Source organism: Vicia villosa, linkage group LG3, assembly GCF_029867415.1.
Source record: "Vicia villosa cultivar HV-30 ecotype Madison, WI linkage group LG3, Vvil1.0, whole genome shotgun sequence".
NCBI lineage: Eukaryota > Viridiplantae > Streptophyta > Magnoliopsida > Fabales > Fabaceae > Vicia > Vicia villosa.
The window spans coordinates 19,226,746-19,239,403 of NC_081182.1; the positions used below are offsets into that span (position 1 = coordinate 19,226,746).

The window sequence follows — 12,658 nt, forward strand, 5'->3', positions numbered from 1 at the left end:
TCATACAGAAAGCCATGATAAAAGAGTGAACAAAAAGAGAAGTGTTTTATTAATCTCAATATAATTCACAAACATACCGCTTTACATAGGCTCACAAATTTTATATATATATATATATATATATATATATATATATATATATATATATATATATATATATATATATATATATATATATATATATATATATATATATTGTGGGCCTTTTAATATATGTTTTTTAATTTTCTTACAATAAAGAATAAATGTTAATTTTTATAGATATTTTAAATTTTGAAAAAAATTTAAAATTATTTTAGCATATTTCAAAGAGATATTTTTCAAATCAATTTGAAAATTGTGTTGGTTAACACAATGCTATTTTTGCTAATATCATAAGTATATTAGGACGCTTTAAAATGACATATTTTTTTAGTATATTACAACAATGTAAAATTTGAATACATTTGCTTATTATGTGAATTAAACGGGATTTGGAACCGCCACTATTTTCAAACAAAAACTATAAATTTAAATGTAAATCGCTTTTATTTTTATTGCGGCAGCCAAATTTATGGAGTTTTTAAAAAAACGCTCTATTTGTAAATTATGTGAGAACTGTGTCAGAGATGTATAGATGATGGTCAACTATGTGTGACCTATGTCCACAAACTACAAAATACGTCCCTCTGATACGCCACTTTATTTCATTTTCACTCACTATATAGAAAACAAACTCTAGGCCTAGTACCAAAAATTCTATATGCAACATTAACATTAGTGGGTGACTCTGACAATGGTCCCATAACATGAGTAGGACAAATGCTAATTAAATCAAGCGCATCTCTTTTTGCAATTTCCACTGCATTCTTTTCTGCCATTGTCTTGGCGTAGCAATACCACCTCTGAAAGATATGCAACGTACGTATTAGTTTATTTATTTACATAAAAATCACTTTAATGTAAAAATATAATCTCAACAACCTTATATTTTAGGTAGAAATCTCCAATAGACCAACTTAACTCATTAATGGGTCCAGTTTTTGGAAAATAGGGTTTTTTTTTATTATGACAGTCCTCGATGAAACATACACTATTCGTTTGACATTAGCAATTTTACAAGCTTGAAGTAGATTGCATGTTTCTTGGATCGCAGGTTCAATTACTTCCTCCTACAATATTAAAGAAAAATGAGAATAACAATAAAACTAGTATGCAAAAGAAAAAAAACATTTTAAATATTTTTTTGGTTACCAAAGGATTTTTAATGTGACCAAATGGAATAGGACAAGCAAGGTGGAAAACACCTTTGCATCCCACAACTGCCGGGAGAATAGAGCTATAATCCAAAATATTTGACTTAAAGAGTCGAAGCTGATTTGGAAAAGTAGTCATTATTTTGCTTAATAGTGGACATTTAGTAAGACAGTCTGGTTATGGTTTTTAGTGGTCGGATGTACGTAATATCCCTTCGAGAGCAATAAATTGAGTAGCCAAGAACCATTAAATCCATCTGCGCCAATAACACAGAGAATATGAAAATTTAATTAGAACTTCAGAAACATTATTAAATTATTAATACTTGTTGAATATATCTTATAATACTTTCGTGAGTTAGCTTATATCTATTTTGGTGAATACCATGGAAAACTATACATTGAAGATCAAAAGGGCAATTCATATATATAGCACATACATGAAAACATAATCTAGCTTATTTCTATTTTTGTCAATAACATGGAAAACTATACATTGAAGATCAAAAGGGCAATTCATATAGCACATGAAAACATAATTCAACAAGCATCATTTTTACACATTTAAGGTAGAGACTTAGTATTCTCACCTTATTTATTAATCAAGGAAATCATAATTGTTGTACGGAGCTTCCCTTTTGAATAGAGTTTTTTTTCTCTTCTTGAGTTTCATTGCTTGAATTGAGAGGAAAAAGTAATTGTAATGAGAAGAGATCTCCTTTGATTTGGATTGAGTTGAGTTTGAAGGAACTGATTTGCTTTAATTTATATCCCTGTGTATGTGCATCATGTTTCTTGCTTTACTATTACAAAGCATATGTGAATTCATCATGAAAAAAACTTGATAAGACAATAGTACTACATTGGCATGCGATTTTTTTTTTTTGAATTAAAAAAGTGATTCACTAAAAAGGGAAAAAGTAGAAAGCCATTATTATCCTCACTGCATGTTGATCATAACTTGTTCTTCGTCTTGTTCTGTTTCATGAAATTTCGTAATGTTGGTGTTTTATAAGTAATAAAAACAGAAGCCGAGCCAATAAATAAGCCAAGCCAAATTACAAGACGAAAACAAACAATTAAACTGAGCTGAAAGGAACAGCGTGCGTGGTGTAATGATGAAGAATGATGATGAGTAATGAAAGTGAGAGCGAGTGAAATTACCAGATGATCCAAGGAAATTGATAGGAGATTTAGGGTGTTTCTGTAATAATGTGTCTGTAGTTCTCAGAGCTTAACTCAAAAGCTTGTGAAGAATGAATCGTAGGATAATGGTGTTTCTGTTCTCTTTATATAATTATCTCTGGGGGTGCATATTGAAACTTTTTAAAAAATAATTAAAGTTAATTTGAATTTATTTTTTAGAAATTAAAAAATAATAATATTGGTATCCAATAACATTAATATTTATAACAAATATTACATAATTTTTTTAAAAAATTTTTAAAAATATTATTCAAAAATAGTAATTTAGTAAGGAATTTGAAATACCAGTTATTTTCTAGTACTAATTATTTTCAATTATTTCTCGCTTTTTTATGTTTGTGCCAAATTTTGTGGCGATGACTTACTACTTCCCTTATAGTTTTACTCACACATCTAGAAAACTAATAACCCCACCAGATTTAATTTAACATCCTTTAAATATCCATTTCAACATTTGCCACATTACTGGTTCTTAAGACTTATCTAAAAATACATCTAGAAAATTAATAACCCATCCAACTACTCTTTATAATTTAAAACGTAGGGTTGTAAGTTAGAACATATAATAATAAATCAATAATTAAATAAATATCATTTCCAAAAGAGAAAGAAATGGTAAAATAATGGATATAATTCACCTTTAAATTATGGTAGATTGGTATTTAATGAATAATGGTTTAAAAATTAGGATGGAAATATTGAAAGAAAGAAGGGAATCATATTTGTATTTTGGTTTACTTTTTAACTTTACAAGAGGAAGATAAGATTATGGGTGTTAATTGGATGGATAAAGTTCTTTTACAAAGCATATGTGAATTCATCATGAAAAAGACTGGATAAGACAATACATTGGCATATGAGAACTTTTTTTATTTTGAATTAAAAAAGTGATTCGGGAAAAAGTAGAAAGCCATTATTATCCTCACTGCATGTTCATCATAACTTGTCGAATAAAGTGAGAACAGAAAATTTTTATTAGCTGAAGTAGCTTGAAATGGCGCTGATTATTTCTTCGACATTCTTCAATATCCTATATACCAAGTCACAAAACTGCTAACCATTAATATCCTTTATTTTCATTTTCATGTTGAATTTATGTTTCTATTTGTTAAAGAAATATGACCGTTGTTTTATGCTTAAACTGTTTGATTTTTTTTTTCTAAAAGGGAATCAAGTGGCTCATGAAATCTCGGCAATCCAACAATGCCTTGACTCAAGATTAGTTTGAATTTTAAAGATGTTTTGATGTTGTAGTTTCAGCTTTCTGATTTTGCATCATGTATTCCAAAGATGTTTTACTTGAATGATTAAGTTAAATTTATTCTTGTCTCAAATATAATTGAGCAATATTTTCTATTAGACTGAAGAAAAAATTGCAAGATTAAATTACAAAAGTGTAGAGAGGAGAACCGAAACGAAACAAAACCCCACCATGCTTTTATTAACACAATAATCATATTTCATAATGCTACATATATTATAATAATTTAATTTGCTTATAACTAGTGTCAAGGGCCCGTTTTACCATTCAGGCTGCACATGCCTAAGTTGATGTAGGCTCATTTGTGAAAATGGCCTGCATAATCCCTAATCTCAAGCTAACAGTAACTTACAGTTTAATATACAAAATACAAGCAGCATCTTCAACCTTCGCTTTAAATTCTGAGAGAAGTCCAACTCTTCAACCTTCGCTTTGAATTTTGAGAGAATTCCGACTCGTAATACCAAATCTGGCTACATAATTAACCTGATATGCGCAAACACTTGCTTAAGAAAATGTATAGCATGTATAACCGTGAAATATATATGAGATTCAATCATATTAACCCTAAGATATGAGGATTGCGTACAAGCATAAGTAAGCATGAATGGGTCTGCTGTAGCACTTGTCACTAGCAAACAGACACTGTTTGGAAACCAAACATAAATTCTTATTATAAAAATTAAGTTATGAAATATACGACATAGCGCTCTCTCTGGTTTATAGCGCCGCATTATGTTAATATTTCTAAAACTATCAGCCAATGTCTCCTCGATCGGCTTAAACCTCAAATCCAAATCTATCTGCAGTTTCATAGAGCTCAGCTGCCGTTTAACATCCTCCTCATCAACATAGCTATTCACCTTCTCATAGATATCATCATCTTCGATGCACCTAACAATGAAACTTATATACTTAAATATACTAGATTGTGACCCGCGCAACGCAGTTACTAAACATAAAATGTTTTTGTATTAATTTTTTAGTTTAAATTTTAGTTTTTGTGAAATAAAAGTTAAAATTTTAATTATTAAAAATTTTAATATATATATATATATATATATATATATATATATATATATATTTTAATATATATATATATATATATATATATATATATATATATATATATATATATATATATATATATATATATATATATATATATATATATATAAGATTCCAATCAAATAAATATTTATAAAGTAATTGGAATTCAAAACTTACATTGTGGGGGTAAGTTTAAGTTGGGATTTAAAATCCTCATCTTCTCTCTCGGATCTTTTTCGGTTATAGTGTGGGACGTGGATATGTATCTCCCTTTGGCTATAGGATTCTCGTAAGCCAAAAGTAATGCATTTGCTACGTCCCTCACGTCCACAATTGGCCAATACTTACCCTTCATTTGACCACCTTCAAATTTAAACAAATAAAACCAAGATAAATAACACAAAAATTTTGATTTTATTTATATAAAGCCAATGTTATGTGGCATAAGTTAAAGTGTACCAAAAATTCTATATGCAACATTAGCATTAGTGGGTGACTTTGACAATGGTCCCATAACATGAGTAAGGCAAATGCTAATTAGATCAAGGGCATCTCTTTTTGCAATTTCCACGGCATTCTTTTCTGCCATTGTCTTGGCATAGCAATACCACCTCTGAAAGATATGCAACGTATTGGTTTATTTATTTACATAAAAATTATTTTATATGTAAAAATAAAATCTCAACAACCTTATATCAATAACAACATTTGACTAAATAAAAGGCTAAAATAGAATTTTATTAATAGGACAGAATAGGCGATGAATTCAAATACCTAGAGATTGTGAATTTATGGTTTATATGCTCAATTGCATCAACAGAAAAGAAGGAACAATGGTTTGACGAAGGAAATTAAACAACCAATGAACTCAAAATTGGTAAAATAAATACATGACCAACAAAAATCAAACTGAATAAAAAAACAAGACATAATCAATCAGATTTAAGGTAGAGACTTAGTCTTCTCACCTTATTAATCAAGGAAATCATAATTGTTGTATGGAGCTTCCCTTTTGAATATAGTTTTTTTCTCTTCTTGAGTTTCATTGCTTGGGAGTCATAATTGTTGTAGGGAACCAGAAGAAATCATTGATGTACCAGAGACTGGTATGAACCTGTTGTGAATGCTCTCACAAGGAATCCTCAAATATGGCTTGATTTTATGATGAAGTAAGTGAAGAATTTGAAGATAGCTTTCTAAGATTCATATATAGCATATAAATCATATAATAAGCATATGTCTTGAATGAGAGAAAAAGGTGACAATTTCTATCTTTTGTTTTGTAAATTGGTGGTGAGAGTTAAAGAGAAATATTTATATATGAACAAATGTGTGTAGTGTTGTGTTTGAATGAAGAAAGACGAGAGCAGCACTATTATTTATAGTACGGGAAATAAATTTTACTTTCTCTTTGGATGTCTTTTCTTTATAGATGATGTCATATGGTACGTAATGGCTTGAATTCATTTGGCTTTATGAAATAGGTTTCTTTTTATAAAAATACTGTATGAACAAATCATATTACCCCATCTGGCTTGAATTCATTTTCCAGTTGAAGAAAGTTGCGGAAGAAACATTATAGGAACCAAAGTTTAATATAATTTATAATGTCAATCACACTGCTATTATATTGAAACTTTGAACAAAGTTTAATATGATTTATAATATTTAATATGCTTTATACAAACCACATTGAACAAAGCATAATTGAAAGATAGAGGAATCAAAACACATAATTACAACTTTGAATAAAAGAAAGGATAACTCAATTTTGAATAAGGGATGATGAGTTGAAAAAATTAACGAATTTTTTTTTTTTAAGAACATAGGTATTTTTTACAATGAGCTAGGTTGGAAGTTGGACTTTGGATTAAATTTGTCTGTCTCTTCTACAACATATGTACAAAGAAATTGGCCAAATTTTTTTCATTGATTTTTCTCTATATCAATGAAATTGGATTCATCTAAGAAAGAATTTCTTGTATTGACATAGACATAACATTTAGGATCCCCTCTGATTTAGGATCCCCTATCACCAATCAACACCAATTATGTTTCCAGTACATAGCACATAATATTTTGCGTTAATTAAATTTACCAATTTTTAAAAAATATTCTCTCTTTTATCTCTTATATTCTCTTTATTTTATAAATTTTATTTACTAGTTATTATTATTTTTTGATAAATTTTATTCACTAGTTATTATCTTGCAGATGAGAGAGTAAAAAATTACATCCCAAGTAATTGTGACAAATATTTTATAAACATTTTAATTTATTACGATTTGACTGTAATAAATTTGAGGGTAGTCCACGTTGCCCTAAAGATGATCTTATTGTTAATGAAATTTTAAATTTTAATCACACAGTTATGATTTATGCATCCGAATTACATTCTTGGCTTTTTAGAAATCAAGGACAGAATAATACGTGAGTAAAGATTAGATTTGTATTCACTAGTAATTCAAAGTAAACACAAAGTGAAAAATGCCTTCACCACTTGAGGTTGAAAAGGTTATATACTCCTCTATGAAATGTTTTATCTATATGTTTCTCAATCATATAAATCAACTATGTGATGATTTTATATGTCAAATGCTTAAAAAACAAACATTGCTCTAAATTATTCCTTGCCTTTGAAAGTGAAAGATGAAGCACTTCCACTATTCACTTGAATGATTTTTGCAATTCCCACTAAAATTTCTTTGAAGAATAAAAGTAAAAAAGTAAACATTTTTTCTTAACTTTATTACTTTTCAATTCCCACTAAAATTTCTTTGAAGAATAAAAATAAAAAAGTAAACATTTTTTCTTAACTTTATTACTTTTCAATTCCCACTAAAATTTCTTTGAAGAATAAAAATAAAAAAGTAAACATTTTTTCTTAACTTTATTACTTTTCAATTCCCACTAAAATTTCTTTGAAGAATAAAAATAAAAAAGTAAACATTTTTTCTTAACTTTATTACTTTTCAATTCCCACTAAAATTTCTTCGATGCTTCAAATATATCAGTAGTACCTTTCTTTTAATAAACAATCATACCCATCGGACGGTATAAATAATTGTTTGAATATGTATTGAAAAATACTAACGAGTATTTTTGGAGTATTTTATAAGAGTTTAAAAAAATATGTTTTATTTTAAAATATTTGTATTCAATGCAGAAATAATTAACTTTTTAAAGAAAAAATATATATATTTTTTGAAAATACTTATATTTAATACATTGAAAATATAAATAATTGTTTTTTGAAAGAATCTTTTTTTTATTTAGAATTTTTAAAAAATATCTCTGGATCACTCGTTAACATAACCCGTATGTATATGATAGGGTCGACCCAAAAGTCAAGCCACCAAGGCTACGACTTTAGGTCTCAAAAGTCTAGACTTAAAAAAGGTCTTAAATTTTTTTTATTTAGTTATAAAAATATATAAAGATACGTTAGTCACATATATAATTGTAGTTTAGTTGATAAAATTTAAGCCTCTTTTTTTTTTATTCTTGAATTCAACTCTTACCAACCACACAATTATTATTCAAAAATATATTTTAAAACCACTTGTTAAATATGTGTTTGACAATAAATAAGCACTTGCTTTGGCAAAAAACCATGTTTTTTATAAAAGTAGTAAGCACGTTGACACTTGTTACCACTTCGTAAGAGAATGCATCGAGAAGAATGAGGTAAAGTTGAAGTATGTGATGTCTCAAGAATAATCTACCGACATTTTCACCGAGCCACTCAATTTAGAAACTTTCGTGAAGCTAAAGAGTCATAAATCAAGTTTAACGGGGGATGTTGAAATATTAATATTGATTTGGGCCTAAATTTATTATTTGGTTTTTTGGGCATAGTTATTTTGGGATTAGGTAATATTTCTAGATAAATCTGGTAGTATTTGGAGTGTATAGATATTTTTTATTGTTGTAATATTTTCTATAATACTCTTTGAATTTTTAGGGTTGAGAACTCTCTAGAATTAGTGTGTCTAGAGTTCTCCTTAGAATATTATAAATAGGGATGTAATTTCACACTTTTGTATCAAACAAAAATACAAAATTCTCTCTTCCATAAAGAATTCTCCCGCCTATCAAGTTTTTATTCAAGCCTCAAATATTCCTAAACACAAAGATCTTAATTTCAAGACAAATGTAACAATTGTCACCTATAAGAGGAGGGGTGGGGGGAAGAGGAATATCAAAGAGGAGGGAGAAAGAGGTGTATTTTTCGGAGATACATCTCTGAACTAATCTTAAAAAATTTTAAAAATACATTTTCGAATTAAATTTTGTCATCAAAATACTAGCAAAGTGAATTTACATTTTCAAATAAGGCTCTCTAATGTTAGATGAAGTAATGCTACAAGTGAGTTTACCTACCATCAAAGTACTAGCAAACTAATACCAAGAATTTAACAATTCACAATAATAAACAATGGAGGAGCAAAACAAATAGAAGGAACTATAACAGTCACCACCTAATCTAACTTGGGATCAATGGAATTTCAAACAATGGATGGTAATTGAGAATTGACATAAGAAAATAAAAAAACAAAAAAGAATTGCAAGTCATTTTCATGTGTACGGTTAAATTCAGATTATGATCACTTAGATACCCAATACAAGAGGCCTTTATGCAAAACGTACTCTTCAGCTTTTATCCCCACCACCGTCAAGAACAAAATTCAATTCAAATACAACTTCCATATTCAAACATTTAATTAATACTTCCACCATTCTATATTCAAACATCTTTAATATATTAAAACAGGATACATGTTTAGGCGTCAACTTTAAACCAAAATCCCGCCTAAACATGTGCATCGCCTAAACATGTGCATCACACGGGGTAAAGTACTAGTTTAATTAATACTAGCAAAGCTTTATTACTTTATATTACTCCAAGAGTAAGTTATAATAACTTACTCTACATCTTGACCATTAATTCTTTTCAATCTAATGGTTAAAAACAATAAGGAATAGTTTTCTCTTTCCACATTTAATGACTTATTATTTTTAACCATTATATTAAAAAGAATAAGGGTTTGTTTGGTAAAAATAGCAGTTGACTGATAAGCTAGCTGATAGCTTATAGCTTATGACTGATGGCTGATGAGTGATGACTTATAGCTTATAGCGGATGGTTGATACCGATAGCTTATAAGCTAATTGAAGTGTTTGGTAAAATTAACGGTTCAATTAACTTATAAATGTAAAATGACATAAAAGATATTTAATATATATTTATTTTATTTTAAATTAAAATAAATTATAAGGGTTAAAAATGGATTTTAATTAAAATAATAAGGATAAAAAAGGAAGAAAAATTGATAAGCTATAAGACATAAGCTAAAACGCTATTTGAAATAGCGTCTGTAAAATAAGCTATAAGTTAGTAAAATAAGCTATAAGCTCGTGATGAAAAGACCGTTACCAAACAGGTCTAAATTATCATATGAGCTTATAAGACATAAGACGTAAGCTATAAGCTCGAAAAAATGGCTTACCAAAAAGAGCCTAAATGGTTAAGATGTGCAGTAAGCTATAATAACTAACTCTTGGAGTAAATATAACCTCCTCATATATATATATATATATATATATATATATATATATATATATATATATATATATATATATATATATATATATATATATATATATATATATATATATATATATATATATATATATATATATATATATATATATAATATTTTATTAATAGGATAAAAGAGATCCATATAATATCTTTATTCAATTAGATAATTCAATTGATAATTATGTGCGACTCATTTGATATAAGATGCCTGAGTTTGAATATGCAATTAAGTGCTTGTTTGTTAATAGAGTTATGCTACTTTGACACAAAGCCATTTATACCTAAGTAAGATAATGTTTTAGCCTTACACGGTATTTTAGGTAAGTCAAAAAATTATTTAAAAAATAAGAAACATGTATTTATGGTATAAACGGTGTAAATGTATTATTTAGTTTCAAAATAACATAACTTTTGTTAATAAGCGGATGGAATAACAATAAAATTGTTAGTTTTGAATTATAGTATATATAAGAGACGTGGAAGAAAACGAATATTTTTTTAAATTAACTGAAAACTCTTGCACTTTTATAGAATAATGAGAAATAATTTTTAATTTTTTTCATAAAAAGTATTTATTTATAAATACCAATAATTAATACGAATATATATATATATATATATATATATATATATATATATATATATATATATATATATATATATATATATATATATATATATATATATATATATATATATATATATATATATATATATGAGGAGGGTTATATTTACTCCAGAAATAAGTTATTATAACTTACTCCAAATCTAAACCATTGATTCTTCTCAATCTAATGGTTAAAAATAATAAGTAATAGTTTTCTCTCTCCATATTTAATTACTTATTATTTTTAACCACTAGATTGAAAAGAATCAATGGTCTAGATTTGGAGTAAGTTATAGTAATTTACTCCTGGAGTAAATATAATCCTCATATATATATATATATATATATATATATATATATATATATATATATATATATATATATATATATATATATATATATATATATATATATATATATATATATATATATATATATATATATATATAATTTTTAAAAATAATATTAATATGTAGTATCACAAAGGGTTTGAGTTATGTAAGAATGTATGTTGCCACTATTTGTGTCTCTTTCGGTGTCAAAGGAACAACATGCATGATTTGATAAGATTCTTATGGGATAGCATATAACAAAAAGTGATGTCTTCATTCACAAGCAAATGGTCTTTTGAATTCTCTTTATGCTGCTTGGACATCAAATACATCCATTCTAATTTTTAATTTGTCTTTGTGACTAATAGTCTCTAACTCACGAATTTCATTATCTAAATTGTCATTTTAGTTTCTAAACACATGTACTATCACTATTTTCTCGTGATAAAGCTAACTACAAAATTATTCAACAACAAATATATTTTTCATAAAGTGCACACAATTACGTACAAAATAAAACCAATTATTTAAACAAACATGACCAAAAAATGTGAAGATAAAAAAAAAAGTGAAGTTGTGGAATTTTCACTTTATTCTAGTTTGAGTGATACTGAATATGACAATTGACAATTAACAGTAGCAAAAGCTAAAAGAAAGACAATTTTTAGATTTTTTTTTTTAATTATGGTTGAAGAAGAAGATGAAGATGAAAGAAGAAAGATAAGAGAAAAACGTAACAGATTTTTAATTATGAAAATTTTGTTGTGATTCTATGGTAACAAATTTGTTTAAATATACAAAAATTAAACTCTCACATAAGCACAATCAAAAGTATGTTAAATTATGCTAACAACGAAGAATAACTTTTAGGAATATTTCTAACTAACAGCCTCATAAGCTTTTGACTTTAACCGTACTTTTTGAATATAAATTATTTCTAACTGATTCATTATCATACAAGTTTCTTCAATTTTATGATTCACTTTAAAGATGTGTATGGTTTAGAGGAAAAGTTGCAAAGAAAGAGTGAGAAAAGAGAGAAAAGAATAAGAAATAAAGAAGATTTGAGATAATGTTTGGTAGAAGAAAAAAAAGAAAAATAGGAAAGAAAGAATAATGCAATTATTTTTAAAAGACAAAACTACCCTTAAACAAAATTAAAATTAAAATTTGAATAAAATATTAATACCTTATTTTAATAATTATAACTTTGATGAAAACTTTTATTTTTTTATGAGTTAAATGAAGAAATTGTCTTTTTATTAATGTTAACTTTGATTTTTATGTTAACTTCTTCATTTAACTCATAAAAAAATAAAATTATTCTTTTAAACTAAAGACGACTAATCAATTTAATTCGTC

At 26.7% G+C, this 12,658-nt stretch overlaps 1 protein-coding gene across 6 annotated transcripts; it reads right to left on the reverse strand.

Annotated features, from left to right (window-relative positions):
* Positions 1 to 509: 509 nt before the first annotated feature.
* On the reverse strand, positions 510 to 6,246 carry LOC131660536 (cinnamoyl-CoA reductase 1-like). Of its 6 annotated transcripts, none has more exons than XR_009300950.1 (8): positions 5,721 to 6,215; positions 5,212 to 5,365; positions 4,930 to 5,115; positions 2,400 to 4,596; positions 1,826 to 2,038; positions 1,234 to 1,492; positions 964 to 1,151; positions 510 to 884 (listed from the first exon to the last, which is right to left on the reverse strand). XR_009300950.1 is itself a non-coding variant. In XM_058929791.1 (4 exons), exons 1-4 carry the CDS (start codon positions 5,796 to 5,798, stop codon positions 4,562 to 4,564), a joined length of 453 nt encoding a protein of 150 aa, XP_058785774.1. In that variant the 5' UTR covers positions 5,799 to 6,113; the 3' UTR covers positions 3,855 to 4,561. The 6 variants fall into 6 exon arrangements, 1 of the variants encoding a protein (XP_058785774.1); XR_009300951.1 differs by having other exon boundaries at positions 1,826 to 2,008; positions 5,721 to 6,213; XR_009300953.1 differs by having other exon boundaries at positions 1,826 to 4,188; positions 5,721 to 6,246.
* Between the last annotated feature and the right edge of the window lie 6,412 nt (positions 6,247 to 12,658).